The sequence below is a fragment of the Pocillopora damicornis genome, chromosome 3 (genome assembly GCF_964200805.1).
Source record: "Pocillopora damicornis chromosome 3, jaPocDami1.2, whole genome shotgun sequence".
NCBI lineage: Eukaryota > Metazoa > Cnidaria > Anthozoa > Scleractinia > Pocilloporidae > Pocillopora > Pocillopora damicornis.
The window spans coordinates 13,290,319-13,311,208 of NC_142672.1; the positions used below are offsets into that span (position 1 = coordinate 13,290,319).

A 20,890-nucleotide genomic window follows, 5' to 3' on the forward strand; every position below is an offset into this window, starting at 1 on the left:
GTCCTTTTGGCGGGAATCATAATCTTGAAAGGAACAAAGAACAACAGAGCGAAAGCGAGTTTCTTAGTCAATCATCAACTTATTATACATTTTTAGCTGTGAAGCTGCCAGGAGACGCGAAATTAAAAGGAAGACGGATTCATGCACAATCCATCAGGTAATGATTATATTTCGGAGAGTATTTTTATTCGTTACGTGGAGTGATTCATGTCTGAACGCATCTTTGGTTGATAGCGAATAGGTTCAGTTTCAATAGCGCGTCTTGTTTACAGCAGTCTTGCATAATTTTCGATTGCGAACGGGTGGTGAACAGAAAGTCTCATGATGTTTTGCCAGACATTTGTCAAATGGCAAAACCGTTCTGTAAGCTTATTTATTTAGTTCCGCGCTGTCGAGTGTACGCTTACGCTTCTGTATTGGCGATTGCTGTTGAACTTTAAACCCTAACCCTAAGCAACTTAATCTTCAAAGATTCAGTATTTCGATTCAAAGATACAGCTCTGTTATGCCCTCGCTTCATTAATTGAAGAAATGGCTCACGTTTAATGTCTTCCAAACTTATAGTGAAAAAGAAACTTATACTATGCTTTTTGTTAGTTCACAGCTGTTATCTGCGATGAACAGTTTTATATGTGCTCGCAATTTATCCAATTGATTATTTTCTTTCAGCGCTATAACATGGCCGCTCAGAGGAATCAATTTTCCAAATGTTTAATAGGAATCCCAACTTCTCCGAGTACACCCAGCAACACGATTTTGACAGAATCAGGACCTTTGCACATCACGCCTCAGGACGCGATTGACTCAGAGCTAGAACCAAATACTCCGTTCAAAGTAAGCTTATGTGTGTTTATGCGGTATATTAACCTATAAGTTCTAAGATGATAAATTTTTAACATGCTCAATTGGCGATCATGGCCTTAAAACTATTCCCAAAGTCATTTTGGTTATTTTGTAATCTACCTTTTAGGAAGATTCCCTTAATAAAATTAAATTATTAGATAATTTCGTGTTCATTTAAGAAGCCTAAATTTCGAAGGCAATGAACAGTGTTTTGCATTTCGTCACGGAAGTAGAAAAAAAGCCCCAAACAATGAAATTTTTGAAACTTTTATATGCAACAGCTGGTTCCATGTAAAGCTTTCTTTTGTTTATTTTTCAAAATAAATTACTCATTGTTTTACATGAAAAATCATGTTCCAAATCTTTGGGGGTAAACATTTCTTTATTAAAACAAACAATATATTTTAAATTTACTTTCATTTCCTAGGAAACAAGGGAAAGTTGAGTATAGTATAAGTATATAAAGTATAGAAGAACAAGGTGTATCGCACTATTGATAAAAAAAAAATTGTGACTTTGGAAATTTACAATGATGACTTGTTTTATTTTTCTTAAATAAATTGTTTCTATAAATTTTCTCTTGGTATAAAGATTGTTCTGTTTTCTTGTGGCAAGCAATAAGCCTTCTCTGTTGAAAAACACTGATGTGTGGCACCTTTTCTCTCCAGGTGTTTGGCATATTCCATGCAGTCTTATTGATTGTATTATTTGACTTGTAGTAAAATGAATTATTTGTTGTATTTCTATTCTCAGGATCCCATAAACTCCTACAAAAAGAAATCAGGAAAACTTTTTTCAAAACGAAAACTTTTTATGCAAAGTGGCCAAAATTCTCCTGTGAACAAAGGTACATTATGCTAGTTAATTGATTTTCTAATACTGCCAGTGTAACTAATTAATGGAGTGCCATTTTTTCACCAAACAATTTTTTTGTGAAAAAAAAATTGCAAAAAAACTAAGTTATTGTATTTCCTCAAATAAGCTCTTGGGCACTAAAAAGGAGGGGGTGGTGCTTTTTAAGTTAGGATAAAAATAAAAGAGAACTGATGATATTATATGTAAAGGACCTCTGCGAGCATATGGAGATAGACAAAACAACTCTTGTACTGATTTGAAATGAGTTCAAAAAGGCAATAAAACTCTTTGACATTCTCATTTTAGAAGACTCATATATTGACACTTGACAAATCAGTCAAAAGGTCAAGCTTTTCTGAAATGTTTTAACTAATTGTAGCATGTTTTTTAGCTGCCAACATGTTATATCCTTAGTTAGTCCTTAGGTAAATTTGTACTTCTAATCCTGATATGGTATTGTAAATTTATATATTCTGTAACAGTGAATATCCTATAGACAAAATCATTAGATCATAAGTAATTTATGAACACTTATATAACGGTTTTATGTCTAACATGCAACTCACCTTGAATAGCACTCAAGCTAACTGTGGATGCACAAAAAAATTGTAAATACTGAGTAATAAAATGTATGTATGTATAAGAAAATGAGGGAGGAAGGGGGTGCTTATTCGAGGGCAGGCACTTGTTTGCCATCATGGCCTTGGGGGTGGGTGCTTCTTTGAGGGTGCTTATTATTGAAGTTTGGAAAGCATTTGACTCAGCTTTTTTGAACTATTTTTGTTAACAGCAAGAAGACAGGCTACAACAAAGACTCCAAAGACTTCTCCTATAATCTCACTTCCTACAGACAGCTCTAGACCTAATTTTCCATTGACAGAACGTCAACAGTTGCAATATCTCCTCGAAGTAACAGCCAGAGAAGCAAAACAAGATTTTGAAACTGGTAGCAACAGCAGTGATGAGCTGCCAATTCTTTACAACAGGACAAATGCTAAGAAAGATGTGAGCAAGGAAAATCAAATTGAGACACGGATACGAAAGAGGAATGTGCGTGGAGAAACAGCATTGCATGTTGCAGCAATAAGAGGAGACTTGGAGGATGTTGTTGCCTTGATAAAAGCTGGAGCATTGGTAAATGCCAAGGATAATGCTGGTGAGATTTTAACAGCTGAGCTGGTGAATTGAGTTCAAAAGCTTCACGCTCAGTTGTCAAATGGAAAAAGTTTTGCCAAAATAGATAGTATTGTTATTCCACGAAAAAGTGCAAATTTCCAACTTTTCTTGTTCTATTCACTGAACTAAGACTTTGGACATTAAACAGAATAAGACAGATTGTGAGTTTCAGCTTACCTGTTCTATCTACATAGAGAAAAACTTGTTTGGCAACTTGGAAATTGGCTATTTGATTTCCATATCTGACCAGGAAGACTGCTACAGGAATGAGGGGACTGTGGTCTGATTATGGTTTGGTACATGCACAAAGTTAAGCATTGATACTATTGTTTTTTAAGGGTGGACACCCCTCCATGAAGCTTGTAACTGTGGTAACCTAAGTATTGTCCAGGAATTAGTCCAGAGCGGTGCAGAAGTGAACAGTCCAGGTTACACAGCTATTACACCATTGCATGATGCTGTAATTAACGACCATGTGGAGGTTTGTACTCTGAGAAATAAAGAATAATATATGGACGCAGGTAGATATGGAATTTCTCTTTGAGTGTTTGCTTCCATATCTTACTTGTGAATTATGGGGGCAAACACTTGAAGAGAAATTCCATATCTACAAACAATCATGTATTATTTTGTTTATCATACAAACACTATAAGCCCTTACTGACATTAAAAGTCAACTTTATTAATGAATGAAAAAAGAAAGAGTCCACCATAAAAAAAAAATCATAAAGTGCTTTGGTGATATGGCTCAAGATGAAAAAATACGTTGAATTACAACAAGAACAAACAATGGGCATGACTTTCAATTCTCAGAATTCTCCATTATTGAATTTTTAGGTACCGACAGTAGAAACCTCTCCTCAGGTACACAGCCAAAATTGACATTTGGCAAATCTTCCAGTTGTTGACTTTCTTCTCAGTGATGAAAACTTCCATTCCCAAAGTCGAGTAACTTGCAATTTTTCTTTTTGTATTTTGGTTTTCTTCTGCTTTGAAGAAATTTTGAACGTCACTGTCTGTAAACGATATAACATTTTCAGTAATTTTAGCAGCCATTAATCAAGAAATTTTCCACAAATGACCTTGTATTGAGAATGGCTAACGCTTTGTTGTTTATCATCCACCTGACAGAGCAGCATTCATGTATATGTAAATAGGCTTCTGATTGTGCTCTGGCAAGTTGTGGCAAAAATGTGGAGACAGTGAGTTTAATTATGAATGAGAATGAACTTATTTTTTATTTTAATTTGCTTTGTTTTACAGGTGGTTAAGTATCTTTTGGAGAATGGGGCAGATCCTATGCTCCAAACATCTCAAAACTACAATACATTCACCTTAGCAAGATCTGAAGAAGTTCGCTACTTGCTGAATCCAGAAGAAAGAAACAGAGATGTATACTCTGTGGAGTTCCAAGAAAATATTGCCTATGCACAACACAGGGATCCTAACTTCAGTATACCAGAAATCAAAATCAATGGATCGAATAATCCTTACACTCAAAGAAACAATGGAGAGGATGTATTAGTTGATGAGATGGAAATGCAAGACTCTAAAGTGCTGTTGTCCCAAAGTGTTTCAGTTCCGAATCCAAAAGATGTGGAAATGGAGCTGTACATAACTCCACAAGACACCTTTGGAGTCAATAGGGGAAACTGTGGTGATAAACAAAATTTCTATACTCAGCAATTTCCAGCATATTATGACTTTCCTGGAAATACTTACCATTGCATCGATGAAAGGGAAGCAGCTTGTAGGAGATTGCCATCAAAAGAAGGTGCAGGAAGGAATGAAAATTCGCTAGTTGAAAGTGATTATGCAGGTTGGCATTTTCAGAGGCCTCTTCACCACGCTGTTGTTGCACAAGAGGTGCAAGTCAGAAAAATTGTCCAAGGTGCAGATGCTGACAAAATTAATCAGTGTTGTGATTTTGAAACTCTAACTCCTCATTTAGGCATAAATGAAGAGGCTTGTCCTCAAGAGATGGAGCCACCCATTGCTGTTGATCCTGGCCTGATGAATATTAAACAGTTGACAACCAAAAAACTTGGTCTGCCTGTGACATCAGAATATGAGGAGGACACAGTTATACCAGAGAAATTGAATGAGTGTCTTGATAAGGCAATGACTGAGATCTCTTCATACCTAGAAACCAGCCAAAAGTTAGATGTTGAAGCACCATTTGATAAAAGAAAGTCAAAAACAAATGGTGGACATGAATCAAAAACAGATAAATCTTTGAACAGTAAGGGGTTGTTAAATGGATTTTCTGATGTGGACTCTCCACAGAAACTTGCCTCTGTAGATCTTGCCTCAAAGCTTTACAGTAACAATTACCACAAAGAAAAACCATCTGAGGATTCTTCCCTTTACAAAACACCTGAGCCTAAAGAAGATGATCAAGTTTTACCTCATCAAGAAGTAAGTGCTGAAGAAACTGAGAGGGACGTTGTTGATCAGCAACCAAATGCCAATTTCACAAAAATGAAGACAAGAAGTGAGAGGAAGAAGGATGGAGCCACGGCAGAGAAAGGAACACGGTCTATCAGAAAGAAGAAGATATCAAGGTCCTTGGATGTAACCAATAGCCACTGCAGTCAGACCAAAGAGGAATGTACGAGCCACATTCAAAATTCCTCCTGGAGGTCAGACCTACCTAAATACCGATACAACATGTCCACCTTACATTTGAGTGTCCCAGGTTTTGATGATTTCCTTATAAACAGCAAAGGCAATGGATCAAAATCTTTTTCAGATAGGGTAGGTAAATAATGGTGGATGTTTACCAAGTTGCAAAGAGGCAAGATAAATATCTACCACTTGCACCAGCAATGAAGTGAATAATTTTTTTTAGTATATACTCTACAGATACCCAAAAATTGGTTGATATCTTTTAATATACCAAAAAATGGTCGGAAAGTTTGTCTCATTGGTTGCTCAGAGGTGAATAGTACTTGTTATTCACTTCCAAACTAGCCAACCAGAATCTGCAAAATGCACTATTCACTTTTGTGGTATATGCTATTTGTATATACATGACAGAACTTATCCTGGCCTCTACTGCATGAAGCAAGAAGGATTGGATCCGACTGGTTTGAATGGTAGTTCAGCACAAATTATCCCCATTAGTAGTAAGGGTCCCAGTGCAGGTATATTCCCCGGAGAAGGTACTCGTAATCATAATCATTATAATAATTGTCATCAGCATCATTCCATTTTTTATTTTGTCCATGCAGATCATGGATGATTCAACAAAGGGAAACCGTTTGGCAAGGCTTATGTCTCAACATGACACGGAAAAGGTAAGTTGACCGCTAGACTTTGTCTTTTCCATTTTTTCATTGCAAGGGTTACAAAAGAACTGCTTTTGCTTGGCCACTGACACAAAACTGTCCAGTGCGATGACTGATAATATTTAAACTCTTTATCATCTTTGCTTGCTTTGTTCCTTTGCACTGATTGGCACAACTGAATTTGTTAAGTGTACTTGTTTTGGTTCTTCTGTTTATTAGGTCAAGCTACGCATGACTTTAGAGCAAGAGTTGGTCCGGCTGTATGGAGGCGTTGCTCGTAAATCAGCTGGATATCAAATACCGTTCAGTGCCTGTACGGTGATCTCATCACAGATGCGAGCTCCTGGAATAAAGGTACTGTTTATGCACTGTTTACTTTCTTTCATACAAAATTTATGGGAGTGCAAGAGAAGAATTATAGACAGCCTAGCCTACTGTATCTGTTCAGGTAAACGCGTTGGTTAGTATAATTTATGTTGGAAAAATTGCACCGCGTCGCCATTTTTAAATGCACCCGTCGAAAACTCGTTGAGTGGTGGGTTTTGTAGGGGCAAACTGCTTCAATCCACACAGCTTCGGTTTTGGCTTCGGTTTCTCTTGAATAAATAAAGATTTTTCCATGATTAGATGATAAGCAGTCGCCGAGTTGGTTGTAACCTATCTCGTATCCAACAGGCGCGTATGAAATAATTGTTTTATAAATTTCTTTAAATTCTGGACGTTTGGGTATTTAAAGCCTTTTTCCAGCCCCGCAACAGTTTGCGCAGTGCATTTACTTATAAGGTGACTCGAAATATGAGCTGGTAACCGGCGTGGAGTGAACCAACCAGAACACTAGAAATGCAATATTCGGAGTTTAAAAATTTAATATTAGCTACTCCTGTTAAATACACAGTATTTTTCAAGAACAACAAAGAATTAAAAAAAAAAAACAACTTTGATCAATTCATTACAGCTTAGTGTAGAAAAGGAGCCGAATATATCCATTAAGCTAGAGGTGGACAAGATTTTGAACAAGTTCAGCAGGCTTAAGGTAGGGCTGCGTTCTGTTGAGGCCTATAAAAGCTACTGTGCTTTCTATTCCGTTGAGTTTCATGACGTTTTTGTTGAAAATAAACTCCACAAGGTCGTTATTTTCTCCTTTGCCTGTAGTGTTTTCTTTCTTTATTTCAGACACAGATGCTGAACCGGCATAAACGAGAAATTGAGACGATCGTTGCATCAGAAAGCTTATGGAGGGAAAATAAAAGTGAGGAGAGCACCATCTTTACTAATAGTATTTTTAACTGCAACAATCAGCCGCCTAAACCTGAGGATCTTGTCAGTTGTAGCATACTCACATACATGTAATGTCTCATTTTCCGTTTTTGTCTTAGTGTTCCCAGTTTGATATATGATGTGCTACGCCCGTCGTAGATGTTGCTCTTGTTAATTTCAAGCCATGATTGATTGAACGTGTCATAAATCCTTGAGACCCCTGACTGTAAACGTGCAACATTCATTAAACGGATTTGTAGCTCTTAGTTATTTGAAACCTTCCCGTTGTTTTACCGCCAAAATGTGCGACTCGAAAGATAGTTCCCGTTGTTTTCCCACCAAAAATGTGTTACGCGAAAGATAGTTCCCGTTGTTTTCCCGCCCAAAATGTGTTACGCGAAAGGTAGTTCCCGTTGTTTTCCCGCCAAAAATGTGTTACGCGAAAGACAACTCCTGTCGTTTCCCGCCCTGATGTTTTGTATTTTACCTTGCACATCCTTCAAACGTTTCTTTTGTCATTTCGGCTTTCAGCATCTCTTTTTTTCGTACAAGCTGAAACTGACTTTTGGCTCTCAACTAATTTTGTGTCTTTTATGGTTTTGATTTAGCTGAGGATAGTACATGTGTGACGAAAACTGGGATGTACGTGAGCGAAGACTTTGACCTCCTGCCTCCCAAGTTTAGGGATTATTATGAAGAGGTTTTGTGTGCCATGGACTGAATACAAACCAACCGGAGAACCGGAAATAGTTGAAAGCTGTCATCATAGAAGGGAGACAGTTGCGCGGCTTTTTCGACGTACTAGAATTATGAACCGAAAACAAAAAATCCAACTAGAAAACATAAACACAAATAACAAAACTACCCTATTCATTTCTGTGTGCTTTACATATTTTACTCAGCCCGTTTTCCATAAACTGTTTTCACTCGTCCATATTATGATACTTTCCCTCAAAGGGAATGGTAAAGATTTGTAAAGGAAACTGTCGTTGAACGTTTAATAAGATGATATAATTGTAAAAAATGTTTTTTTAAAAGTCGGGTGATTTCCGTTTCTTGTCAACTGGGATACGACAACTCACAGGATGGCTTGTAGGTTGTCGGTTGGGGGTGGGGTGGGATAGGGGTGGGAATTTGCTTTCGCCAGAAAGTTCGTAAAGGAACTAGAGACGGCAATGAGTGTGTACCCCGAGCAAGGCGTTCGACTTTCATATCCCAGTATTGCGCAATTAACGTGTTTGCGTTAGTAGGTACGTCGTTACTTGATGCTAGAGCGTTGCTTGATCCAAATAAAAAGGAGTGAGTGGCTAAGTGAGGTGGGAAATGACAGGTAAAACAAGAGCGCGTCTGTGGCGTGAGATTATAGTTAGACTATCATAACAACAGCATTTGTCTCTATCCAGTTCTGTTCCGCTTTCTGACGGAGAATGCAACCAGTGGAAAGTATTGTGCACGTTGGTACAAAATTGGTTCTGTTAGGCTTTTACTGGGAAGTATATCTAGTTCTCTTCTTGAATACTTCGTAAGTGAGAGATCTGGGAACGAGATCACCATTGCCCTAACAGACTCGCAATGCTCTACTTTTATTCTTTAACATACCGCAATTTATTTTTACTCGCTAAATGAAAAGCTTATAATGTAAAATGCTACTGAAAGTTTATGAATTAAGACACTCGTAAGGATTCTAATGGTCCTTAGAAGGGCGTCTCCACTTCTTCCACGATGATCCTACTCACGGAGTTCTAGCCAGTGAAGGCGTCCGCTTGTTTGTATCCAGCACAGGAACCCACGTTTAGCCCTACTATTACATGGCCCTTTGGGACCCCTGAGCAGTAGCCCAATGGTAGCCGCGCGAATAATGTTCCACGCGCCTCCATAGTAAACTGCTGTGTCGATTGGCATGGAGCATTCTACACCGTTAACAATGAAGAACCAGCGGTTGCAGGTTCGAGCGCTCATGACCCTCATATTTCCCTGGTAATAGACTTTGAGATGTGTTTTTTCCTATTTCTTTATAATTGAGCACACCTGAAAAATCAGAGAGAGGAGATAGACACGTAAGTCGCATTATGTTCTCAAAAAAATTGTTTATTATGAATGTGATGATGAGTAATGTTTAATAGTTTCCCTCACAATGTAAAGTTACCATCAGTTGAAAACCAGCTATCACGTGAATATCACAACATTTCAACAATCAAACCGCCAGTCTTCTTCACTCAATGATCATTTCAGAGTTTCTAATAGCGCACGAAGCCGGAATACAAATGGCATACCAAAAAACATACAGATATTTTGCTGTCGTCTAATTCGCTATTGTCGTTCTTCCATGCGCATTGTTTCCAGTTTGATGCCGCTGAACTGCCGGGCAGACCAGGTGCTCCAATCGCACCAGGCTCCCCTCGAGCTCCCTGCTGTCCTGGAGCGCCGTGCTGGCCTGGTATTCCTGGATTTCCTGAAGTCCCTGGGTTTCCTGGGGTGCCGTGAGAACATCTGCAACATTGTGAATTATCCTAAAATGGGAAAATGTTTGAATTGGACACCATTTTATGAGTTGAAGGGTGAGAAACAAAAACACGCGATGAAAGTCATCACATTTTAAAATTTGAAGGAGAGCTTTTTCAATTAAGTTTTGGCTTTTTTTTTTTTTTGAGAGTTGCCTGTGTGCCACCCTGACCACAGATCGAGTCTCAATTTGTTATTAGCCATGGCCGGGGTTATTGTGTCGTGCTTTGATAAGAACAAATTTCAGCATTGAGCGGCAAAAGTAATCTGCTATTACCTCCTTTTCAACCAATCAGATTTAAGATGAAAACCAGTCGCGACTGGGTCACCCGTGTTTTCCCGCGCTTCAAGTAGTTTGCCCGTAAGCGCTTTAAGTGCTCATTGGCTATTGATGATGTTAACGTCTACTCTGAGTGTATGTTGTGATTAGGTGAAACGTAAACGTGATCTTGAGAGTTGCCTTTGGATATTTTTGTGTCCCGCCCTGAAGATGTAGCAATAAATATTAATGCAAATAAATGTGTAATTTCCGGTAGCAGACGATTTTTTTTTGTATCTTGAAAAATGGAGCTCTCTGTTCCATTCCAAATCATCCTTATTTCTTCCCTCTTGGTTTGCATTGACCTCTTCGGTTTTTTGTTTTTCTTCTTCAATTTTACCAAACTTAATTATTTCATTTGTATCAAATAGGAGATAATTTTCGGCGCTACCGAAAATGACTCAGAATGCCATAATATAGCCCCCAGCTTTCTTTCTTTCTAAAAAAATGGGAAAAAAACTGCAGGCGACTGTCACCTCTTCCTCATATGAAAAGGCACATAATATGAGGTCAGCGTTGTCTATTTTTGTTTTAATTAAAGTACCTATGACACGATTTTTTTTGTATGTTCTGGTTGATAGTTGTATTTAAAAGTAGGAATAACCGTCATTGGCGCCTAGTGAGTTCTCCATGTTCACTTTTTTGTGCATCGAAAGTACGATTTGGCGGCCAAAAAGCGTCCCCATAAGCGCGCGGCCAAAATGACCATGTTACATAGCTGTGCCGACGTGTCTTCGCAGTTTTCTACGTCAACTATGGTGGAGAAAGGAGAAATCTAGAAGAAAAGACGAACGTATTGCGTGGCCGGAGCGCCAAATAATGTTAGCTACAAGAATAATATTCGTATAACGGGTATTCCTATTTACCACTTTCCAAAGGGTGTAGCTGTATGGCCAAAATAGACGCGTCTCGATTGTCGACATCGAGGAGACTTTACTCTTCAATGTCGTCAGCCTTATGCTCCGTACCGGCTTCGAAGACGCCTGTTACGAACACATACCACTAGTCAATTCAGGGGAAGATAACCAAATAATTCAGCTAAAAAGAATGCTGATTAAGGCCCGTTCCCACACCGTACACGATTGTTCAAAACTTTTTTCGGCTGACATTTCGCAAGTGAAGAATTGTGAGCTTCTCATATGATTGTTGCTTATTTCACGCGCGGTTTGAGATGTACTCACACTCCTCGTCTTTCCACATGACTGTATTTGCACTTTTCTCATTGTAAGAAAATCCTACCAATTGTAGTTTCCATCATATTATAATAACAGAAATGCATCATTTGCAATGAAGTTCGAGCCCTTTCCTGAGCTTTCCTGGCTAATATCCCGTTGCATGAACGGCAGTGCGAAACCTCCGGCGGATACTGGCATAAACACAAGCTCGAAAGGGCAGTGTATTCTCCTAATATAGGATTCCGAAAATCCATCCCACGAGTCATCAACTCCCCCCTGCCCTCAAGAAACTAAAAGTAGCAACAGTAGCAATTTCATTGTGATCACAGCACTGCAACGAGATAAATAAAGAAACACAAATATAGTAGCGAATCCAAGTGACGTGTGAAAGTCGATACAAATGAAATAATCATTTAAAATACTGATGTCAGTTATCATCTTTGAGCGGAATGGGTCTTATGGCAATGCTGCACCTAAACTAAAGAATTTTTTCTCTATTAAAATCCCTATTTGAGATGAACTTGAATCAGATGACTATAAACTCACTCGTTTCCCGTTCGGTTTGGCCGGCCCGACAACCGCGACGATAGCTTTTGCCTTTGCAATCTCTGAGAAAAAGAGCAACTTGCAGTGAAACTTCCCGATGACTTCTAGTTGAAAAATCATCGTGCCTCGTGATACAGATGATTCTTTCTTTAAAAGTTAGTTTTTGGTTTACCAAGGAAATTTCACAACAACGAAACTCTACAGCGCTGACCGAGGAACCTTCGCCTCACATAGTGCGAAGGAATAAAATGTTATGGCAAAAGAAACGAACACCGCTACCCATTCCTAACATAGATTTTGCCAAAGAAAACAAAACACAAACGCAATAAACTAAATATTCAGTGACGGGAACTGAACTGAACACCGTAAGGGAGAACACCGTACACCGTAAGGGAGAAACTGTCTTTATCAGTCTTCGTCGAAATCTTCGTTTGATGTACGGGGTTCTCCTTCTTAGGGCTGAACCGTACTCACAACTTCCATTTCTTCTCTACTACTTGAGTACGATGTATAACAACTCTCGGTAGAACTTGCTGAAGGTAGGTATACATCGCTATCGGACATTACTTCAAGAGTATTTCAACGCTGACTGATACAAAATTCAAAGGGATGTGGGAGATTTTGTAGGAGTCAACGAAGATTTTTCACATTTTTCTACGTCATTATCCGCCAATTCGTTACTAGTCCACGGGACACTTTGAAGACAAAATAAGAGCACTTTAGGGCCTGGAAAAACCGAGAGGGTACTCTTAAGACGGAATCAAAGGAAAAAAAAATTATTTACCAGTGGTCCCTGTGGGCCTGCAGCGACGGCTGAGAACAACTGGAACTGCACAATCATCAAGAAACTCAGACAAAGAAGTTAGGGTCTAGTCAATCTTACAGGAGGTTATTTTTGCTTGAAAAAGTAACAAGTAATTCGAATGAGCAGGTTTCTGCTTAACTTAATGACTTCAAAACTAAGATCGATGAGCCTAATTAAAAAAAAGTGCAACACGTATCTGACTGGATAATTTATTGAATTTCTCTTCATGCTTCTGGTATTTGGCGGAAAATTGCCATGCTTTGTCGCTTCGACTTAGTTCCTCGTTGAATTTATCGATAGCTCCGTCACACTGGCATCCCTTAACACTTCCTGTTCTTGTTCTTCTGGTGCTGGGAATTTAACTCGCACAAGTATGGCGGTAAGCAACAAAAATACCGCAAACATCAACCATACGAGTCTGCGCAGTATTAACTTGCGCTTCTCCTTTAAAGTTAGCTTGTTCCCATGGACACTAATATGTTGCTTAGATACGGTTGAGCAATCTTGTCGCAAAGGCCCATCCTCGAGAAGGACTTGCTCTTGGTCCGTGTTCATGGCCCTAAGCGGAATGTTATTGAGGCTAAGAAGAGACGACGAGCGGTAGATCCAGGACATGACAGGGTTTGTTGGATTTCTAAATTCTCGTAAGCTGTTCGTGTTTACTGAAAATAACGATGAGGTTCTGGAAAGCCAGGTAACGATGAGATCTGAGATAAAATGTAATTTGGAAAATATCAGCATGAAAAAAATAATCAATATCTTAGCTTTGCGAACCCTTAATCTCTTTCATTTTGCTTCCACCTATGATCTAGAAGTCAATTCTTCCCATTGTTTACCTCACATCTCCTATGATTTTAGCTCTGAAAATATGGTTTAAATCAAACAATCAACTTAAGAAACACGGGAAATCGCCTCTTAATAGAAAGCAAAGCGACAAAGAGTTGGGATAAAACAGAAGAGAGCGAGGATGATTTTAATAACAGCCTTTACACCTGATATTGAAATGCATATTCTCCACATTGTTCTCTGTACATTTCCTATGGTACCGATGGGGAGAATGTGTTTAACAATCAAGTGCTTGTCTTGTTGTTGGTGATCATTTCCTTCATTCTCAAAGCCTTAACATTAGATTCAGCGGGAATACTGAGAGCAGGAATTAGATTCTGGTGACTCTTAGGGGTTAAAGGTTAAAGGATGGCGAAGAATGATACAAATTGCACCTGGCTCTGAAGGAACAAGCTTGCTCTCTTCGTATTCTTGTCCAGTTCCAGTGCTCCATTCGAGAGGTGACCTAAGTCGTTGTCGAGTCAACCTACGACGGGCCTGAGAAAGACAGTACAAAATGTGCCTTTGAGCAACCTCGTTCTTAGGGCCACTCTTGATTTTCAAGATAAAAGACCTGGGAACGAAGTTAGCCTTTAGAATTGCATACAAGCACAAATGATAAATAATTTTTGTTTCTTCTCACCTTCCTAACATATAGTTCCCAATCTATCCTCCTGATTAAGGCAATGATTAAGAGACACTGGTGGAAAAGAAAATCATTATTATGATAAAAATTGTCAAATGGCGACAACATCTCTTGTGGTTTAGTTTATGTCAAATTGAACATTCCATTGATGTGGAATGGGACATTTAAAGATGACATGTTGGCAGCATTAGAATTCTACACATATATAAATGAGAGCTTTTGGTGAATCTTTCTTTTCTACGCAGCTGTGAATACTGTTCATGGTTAATTTCATCCGAGCTGACTTTGTAATATGCCGAATTTACAGTGTACCTGCAGACTGAGTCCAGTCGTAAGACCCCACCAGAAACCTACAGAATCAAGAATAAAAAAATGTTACGACAAAATTTGGAGAAAAAATTAAAGACTGTGGAACTATTATATACTCTTGATTGAGTAGGCCAGATCAAACTTACCTTCAACTTCATCTTCAAAGACGTAGAAGGCGAAACATGATCCCAAAGGCACGGAAACAAAGAAGTGGAAAAAGAAGTTAAGAAAAAGAGCGAGCTTTGCTCGACCAGTACCTCGAATGATGCTGCAACAAATGACCTAAAAAACAAATTAAATCAAAGTCTTTCAAAGACATACGCTATAACTGTCACACCGAAGAACCCAACAGGGCGATTTAGTGTCGTGGCTATGTTACAGACGGAATTGATATCACTCGAAGCCCGACTTCTTACTTGACTGACCATAGAGCTGACCAACCCTCGACTCACAGACCTGTAGACTGAATGACTTATAGACAAACAGACAGACCACATGGACGGACAGACGGACAGTGAGAGACAGACAGACAGACATACTGGCAGACGGACAAACAGACACAGACAGACGGCAAACAAACTGATGGACTAGCAGACAGACAGTCCAGACAGAGATCGACAAACTATCGAACAGCCTGACTAATTGACCGATCGGCACAAAAAATTCTACAAAGAAATTTACTCCAAATTCCACTCAGCATGCAGAAATACCGCTTCGTTTCCCTTACTTGGAGGCTTTGGAAAAATGAAAATCCCGTCATCGCTGGAGTAACTTTTCTAACAAAACTTGCGATCGCCCTAAAAAACCAAATGAAGAGCATATGCTTCGTTATAATCAAAGGGTTTTCTCAGAAAACTTAGGTCCCTGACCAGTTGAAGTCAACTTAGACATATTTTTATTTCCACGGAGAAATAATTCCACATTATAGAGTGACGATTCGACTCGACTACAATTGTATGGTAGACAAATCCATGCAGTAACTTAATATCAAAATACAAACCTGTCGTCTGTGAAGGCTTTCCCAAGATGTTCGTTTAGACTGTTAAGAAACACCGACATTACAATGGAAAAGCAACCTGGAAAGAGATGACGATGTAAAAATTCCCTAATACCCGGACTTTCGCTCTAACAAATTCACCTAGGAACCAAGTTGAGGATGGTAATGTTACTGTAGCTGATGGAAATTTCCGCCTCACGTATTTGACTTATGCGGAAAATTAACAGAGCAACAAAAAAAAAAAAAAGGTAAAATAATTTGCTATTAAATTTATCACGTTCCAAGATCTCTTAACCTTTTGAACCTTAAGAGCGGTGACAAACATCTAATTTCTCCTTACAATATCACCCCCAATTGACGCATTAAGGTCACAAGAAGAAAGAAAATGATCACTAACTAATGAAGCTCTTGATTAGTAAACAAATTCTCCTTGTCAGCTTCTTAACAAATGTATAGAGAACATTATGGAGAATATGCATAATAGGGTTAGGATGTAAAGGGCTAAGACCTCATCACATTCACGAGGAATGGGTACTAAGAGACCAAAGTACCTGACCCTATTTCAAGAGAAATGGACATGTTTGCATTCTTTTTGCACCAATTTCAATAAGGTAATAATGAATAGGGAGGTGGTAAGTTTGTGCAGTGAATTTATCTTACCACACGCATCTGAGTGCATGGTAGGACGTGCGAATAGAATAGTTGTAACCTCTCAGACTAAGGCGGCGACTAAAATTCAAATATATACGTCAGCGGAATCCGTCAACGGGACGAAGAAATTATCGTATTAAAAATGCTAATCGACGTGCCTATCCATCTGATTTACCAGAGAAATTTAAAGATACTTACAAACTGCCACCAAAGAAATGTTTACAACATTTTTCGCTCTGGTGTGGTCGCCTTTTCGCAATTCATTCGTTACTCTAACAGTAACAGCATGAGAAAAACCTATAGAAATCTGAAAGAAACGATTTCCCTTGTGTTAGAGAATCAAGTAAGACCAAAGGAGACATTGACAATAGCAGACCTTTGAAAAGACCTATTACATGGAGAAACGTATTGTCATGGAAAGTCGCGATCTTTCCACTGGCTGAAATTTCGATTGTGGGTTGCTTTATCAAAGGATGCTGTTCTCAAGAGATATTTGTCTTTCCTTCTGGCGTTGAAATACCGGTTTTTTTAAGACTGAAATGAAATCATTAAACGGCAGCGTTTTTTCCGCGATTATGGCTATATAACTCACTCACCATATATACAAAGCTTGAGAACTGCATCAATATACCATGGACCGCCAGTTGCTTTTGTCCAAGCGTTCCTGCAAGACACGACACGCGTAGACATTGGTACAATATAAGGGCAATGGTAGTAGACTTCTGCATAGGGTCTATCTATTGCAAGAAACTTACTTATTGAATATAGATGAAATGAAAAAATTCTGAGATAATTATTGTATTACAAATTTTAGAAACTAGATATTGTTTTCCTAGGGATGAAACCATACGCTTTGCTTATCAATTCCGATTCAATTAATTTTCGCCTTCAAGGTTAAATTAAGAAACACTCAAGATATACATATTTTCTTAATCGAGTAGTGTTGCATTGTTACCGAAATCTACTGACCTTTTGAACTATATAATTTGACCACTTCAACAACAAAGTGTTGTAACGCAACAGGTTAAAATGGGCAATTTAGCTGCTGCATGAAATAATTTAATCTGTTAGCCCCTAAAACCGTCTGACATTTAATTTCTCGTTAAAGCCTCACCTGTGAGATATTGAGAACCAATCAGATTAAAAAATTTTTGATATCGAAGAATAATGATTATATCATACATACTGAGATTCACACTGTGAAGTACTGTGAAGACGAACGATGTATTTTCACAGTCGTTTGCTTCCAAACTTTGAATTGAGATGTGAAGAAATCTCAGTATGTATGAAATAAAATACGTACTGACTGAGCATCAGTAAAACACTTAGTATATACGGAGTGCTCAGTACTGAATGACATACTCATTATCTATATATGAACTCAAGTACATACTGACTGAAATGAAATATATACTGACTCCCTTGTTCACTGCGCTCGCTCGTTCGCTTGTTTTTTTAATGGTTTGCAACTTGTAAATTAAAAATCGTTCGCGCACTCTTTCCATGGAATAATCTCTGTTTTTCCTCCTTTCGTACAATGAGGATACATACTTACCCATTAGAAAAATTCCCACAACAAAGCTCCACCATTCAACACATAGCATAAGCGTGCCTGGTGCAGCCAACATGGTGAACTGATTCCAATGCTGCAGGCTTTCTATCGTCCAGCCTTGTAATCAATAGTTGGAGGTTATAAAGCACGTTGAAATTCAAACAGAATGAGAAAAAAAAAAACTTTTCGCCCACAGATACATAAAATTGGGTCTTACATATCGATGGGCATGTTCTTATTCTGCAGGTCCTCCTCTTCCTCTAGTAATGACCTTGATAACAAGTTGTTCCTTGAAAATAATGTTAAGGACTCGGACAATTCCATAAAAAATGATATACTACTAAGACAGTCGCTTTCTTACCTTCTGAAGGCCAGGTTCTGTGGTAAAGCTTTGAGAAAAAGAGGTAGAGAAACGAAGAGAGGCCGAGGAACAGACAGTGTGTAAGGCATGACGCTAGGGCCACGCCCCTAGAAGGAATGTAACACCAGCTATTAGGAACTGCTGCATAAAGAATATGACCATCACTGAATTGAGAGCACAGCAATTTACATTAGGAGAAGGGTGATTTAGACCATTATTCATATAAATTAAGGCTTACAGGAAACCAATCTGTAATCCATGAATTAATACAGCATTGATCCCAACATGCATAATGTTTGCGGTAGCAACGGTGTAAATGACAGGCTTGAAAACACCCTGCAAAAATTAACGAAAGGAAAAAACGCTGGTATTACAGGAAGGTGACGCTCTCTAATGGAAAATTTTTGTTTTAAAAAGTTTTGGTTCTAATCATTTTAGCTCACCTGTATCTGGAGATATCTTTGAATAAAAACAAACGCAAAATCTGCCTGAAAATGGGTAAACAAATTATTTTTTTAAAATCCTATATTCAAGTAATATATCTCATCACTTTTTACCAATGAATTCGCGGTGTTCGTTTTTATCCCATTTTCTTCTTTTCTGTTCTCCTTTTTTCTCTTTGAGAAGAGATCTTTTAATGTCATTATGAAGCGGCCAAGAGCTTCAGGATTTGGTGCCGTTGAAAAAAAATTTAAAAAATTATCTTCATTACTAATTAATCTATGAGCGCACGTTGTTTTTGACTTATTGAAAAACCATCAAGGCGCTATAAGCAGTTTTATTTAACGAGTGCGAATAGCATTGTCTCAAAATCTATTCCAAAAAGAGACACGATTTTTAGTAGTCCATAGTATGTGAACTCATAAACCATGGCCTGAGGGCCAATCAAAACTCAGGGATAGCAACATACTACAACTAGCTTCCAATAATGATCATTGCCAACAATAAAGGCAGCGTTGAAGAAGAGTGTAGATTATTAGAAAAGTGATACTCACTACCAAAGCTGGAAACCAAACGAAAATAAACAGTTGCGAGAGTCTGCAACAGAAGGATAGATAGTTCAGCATCGTTTAATTTGGCTTGTCTGTTCCCGATTTATCAGCAGAATAACGGCCGCGGTGTATCGCTGAAAATACGGGTTAACTTGCCAATAATTAATCTGTAATTGCTTATAGAGCAATTTTGAAATGAGTGTCGAAAGCAATCCGGAGTTGCATTTTTTTTCACTTCGCTCCGTGATTGGTTCAGGATATTCGCGCCACTTTCTCAGCCAATCAGATGTAAAACTAAAACAACATTTTCCCGCGCTTTAGGCAGTTTGGTTGTTTTCACTTTGGGTTCTCATTGGCTCCTGAAGATATTTTCCTTTATTCATATTGGCCGAAAAGCCCTCAAACTGCGACTGGCTAGCTGTGCATGTATGCGTACAAGCACGCAAGTGTTTGAATTAACAACACTTAACAGACAAAAAGATGAGAATCAGCTTAAGAACCTGACTATTTCTCTTTTCTGTTTGATTATCAGCAGCAGCAGTTCTGCATTAGTCCAAATGGCCCAAACAAACAGCACAGAAATCCCTAGAAGCCAAACTCCTCTCTGAAACGTTATCCCCACAAGTCGATAGCTTCTGTTCCGAAAAGCCTTCGTGCATAAAACTTCTAAAGCAGTGATCAAGCCAGAGCCGAGAAATGTTCCAGTAACTCCAATAAACGAAGTGGATAAAACTGTCGCTGCTAGTTCTTGTTCGCCTAATCTCCCCGCAAAGAGAAGGCTGATGGTAAATAAGGTATTATGCAAGACATTTGTGAGAATTGGCAGCCATGATAGGCTTATCAACTGCTTAAGTTCTCGTCTGATTTCCGAAGATAAGATTCTGCTAAATAAATGGCTGGTGACGAAAACTTTGGAATGTTTATCTGGAGCCATTGATCTCCTTCTGATTGGAGACACCGTGTTACAAACTGAGTGCAACAAGAGAGCTCAGGTATTTACCTGAGAAGAAGAAGAGAGCAAACGTTAAAGTCGAAAGAGCAAGAAAATATATGAAATATTCATGAATAAATAAAAGCAGCTGTTCATTATGGAATAAAACTTTCTTCTTGTTTTGACTCGCTGAAAAATGTAGCCATTCTTTCTCGAAAGCGTTGATGTAGTAATATTAGTGAACACTATTTAATTTAGACGTGAAACATGACAAACTTTTAGTAGGCTTGTGAACTTCATTGATTCAGTTCGTTGAGAAAATTAATTCGGTTAAACAGAGAAATTATGCCGAAACACGGGAACTGTACACTTGGTTTACTGTAGGGTTTTGTCAGTGATCTCACTTTGGTTTAACTTATTCGGATACTGTCCCTCATATTAATTGGCCAAGGAAATAATATGTTTATTTTGTCTTTGTTTTTGAAGCGAAAACAAGATTGTTAGGTTGCTGAAAAAAATTCAGAGGCCGGCTCCCTCCTGTAACCAAAATTTATCCTAGTAATCAGTTGCAGCCAGCTCCTATTATTTCGGGAAGAAATGTCAAAAGTTTGTTTTGACGGACTTGCTCGCTTTATAATTGATGAAAACAGAAATCTTACCTTACTAAGGCGTATTCCAACCACGACAACGCAGAACGCGGTGATATGTCGACATTGATTGCAGAGTAGGGGCTAGACAAACAGAGCGAATAACAGCTGTTGAATAAACTCGGCTTTGTTGTTGATAATTCAGGTATTTTCACTTAGAACACCTTTCAGGTATTTAGTCATTGGCTTTTGATGGACCAAAATGTTTTTG

General features: G+C 38.5%; 2 protein-coding genes and 1 pseudogene across 4 annotated transcripts; 1 reads left to right on the forward strand and 2 right to left on the reverse strand.

The window, feature by feature from the left end:
• On the forward strand, nt 1-8,404 carry LOC113674313 (uncharacterized). 3 transcript variants are annotated; one of them, XM_027190799.2, is made up of 11 exons: nt 1-157; nt 670-834; nt 1,597-1,690; nt 2,489-2,854; nt 3,213-3,355; nt 4,138-5,631; nt 6,108-6,173; nt 6,384-6,518; nt 7,120-7,197; nt 7,338-7,413; nt 8,030-8,404. In XM_027190799.2, exons 2-11 carry the CDS (start codon nt 679-681, stop codon nt 8,140-8,142), a joined length of 2,721 nt encoding a protein of 906 aa, XP_027046600.2. In that variant the 5' UTR covers nt 1-157; nt 670-678; the 3' UTR covers nt 8,143-8,404. The 3 variants fall into 3 exon arrangements, with proteins under 3 accessions (XP_027046600.2, XP_027046599.2, XP_089055888.1); XM_027190798.2 differs by lacking the exon at nt 1-157 and adding an exon at nt 234-363; XM_089199762.1 differs by lacking the exon at nt 1-157 and adding an exon at nt 234-363 and having other exon boundaries at nt 7,338-7,510; nt 8,030-8,162.
• A 711-nt stretch (nt 8,405-9,115) lies between these two features.
• LOC113674309 (collagen triple helix repeat-containing protein 1-like) lies at nt 9,116-12,819 on the reverse strand (annotated as a pseudogene).
• A 144-nt stretch (nt 12,820-12,963) lies between these two features.
• On the reverse strand, nt 12,964-20,778 carry LOC113674229 (multidrug and toxin extrusion protein 2). Its single transcript, XM_089199763.1, has 16 exons — nt 20,692-20,778; nt 19,602-20,101; nt 19,105-19,147; nt 18,553-18,597; nt 18,348-18,445; nt 18,110-18,216; nt 17,752-17,865; nt 16,793-16,860; nt 16,395-16,503; nt 15,549-15,624; nt 15,276-15,345; nt 14,695-14,830; nt 14,552-14,589; nt 14,237-14,293; nt 13,989-14,091; nt 12,964-13,475 (listed from the first exon to the last, which is right to left on the reverse strand). Exons 2-16 carry the CDS (start codon nt 20,033-20,035, stop codon nt 13,042-13,044), a joined length of 1,932 nt encoding a protein of 643 aa, XP_089055889.1. The 5' UTR covers nt 20,036-20,101; nt 20,692-20,778; the 3' UTR covers nt 12,964-13,041.
• Nucleotides 20,779-20,890: the final 112 nt, after the last annotated feature.

Bases quoted from the DNA above. Each gene is read 5' to 3' on its own strand.
- LOC113674313 (XM_027190798.2), top strand. From the start codon at position 322: ATGATGTTTTGCCAGACATTTGTCAAATGGCAAAACCGTTCT. The intron at 7,198-7,337 runs GTAGGGCTGCGT...TCTTTATTTCAG, and splicing joins ACAAGTTCAGCAGGCTTAAG to ACACAGATGCTGAACCGGCA. The intron at 7,414-8,029 runs GTGAGGAGAGCA...GTTTTGATTTAG, and splicing joins CTTATGGAGGGAAAATAAAA to CTGAGGATAGTACATGTGTG.
- LOC113674229 (XM_089199763.1), bottom strand. From the start codon at position 20,035: ATGGCTCCAGATAAACATTCCAAAGTTTTCGTCACCAGCCATTTATTT. The intron at 18,598-19,104 runs GTGAGTATCACT...ACCCATTTTCAG, and splicing joins TTTGGTTTCCAGCTTTGGTA to GCAGATTTTGCGTTTGTTTT. The intron at 16,504-16,792 runs GTGAGTGAGTTA...CGTTTCTTTCAG, and splicing joins TCTCAAGCTTTGTATATATG to ATTTCTATAGGTTTTTCTCA.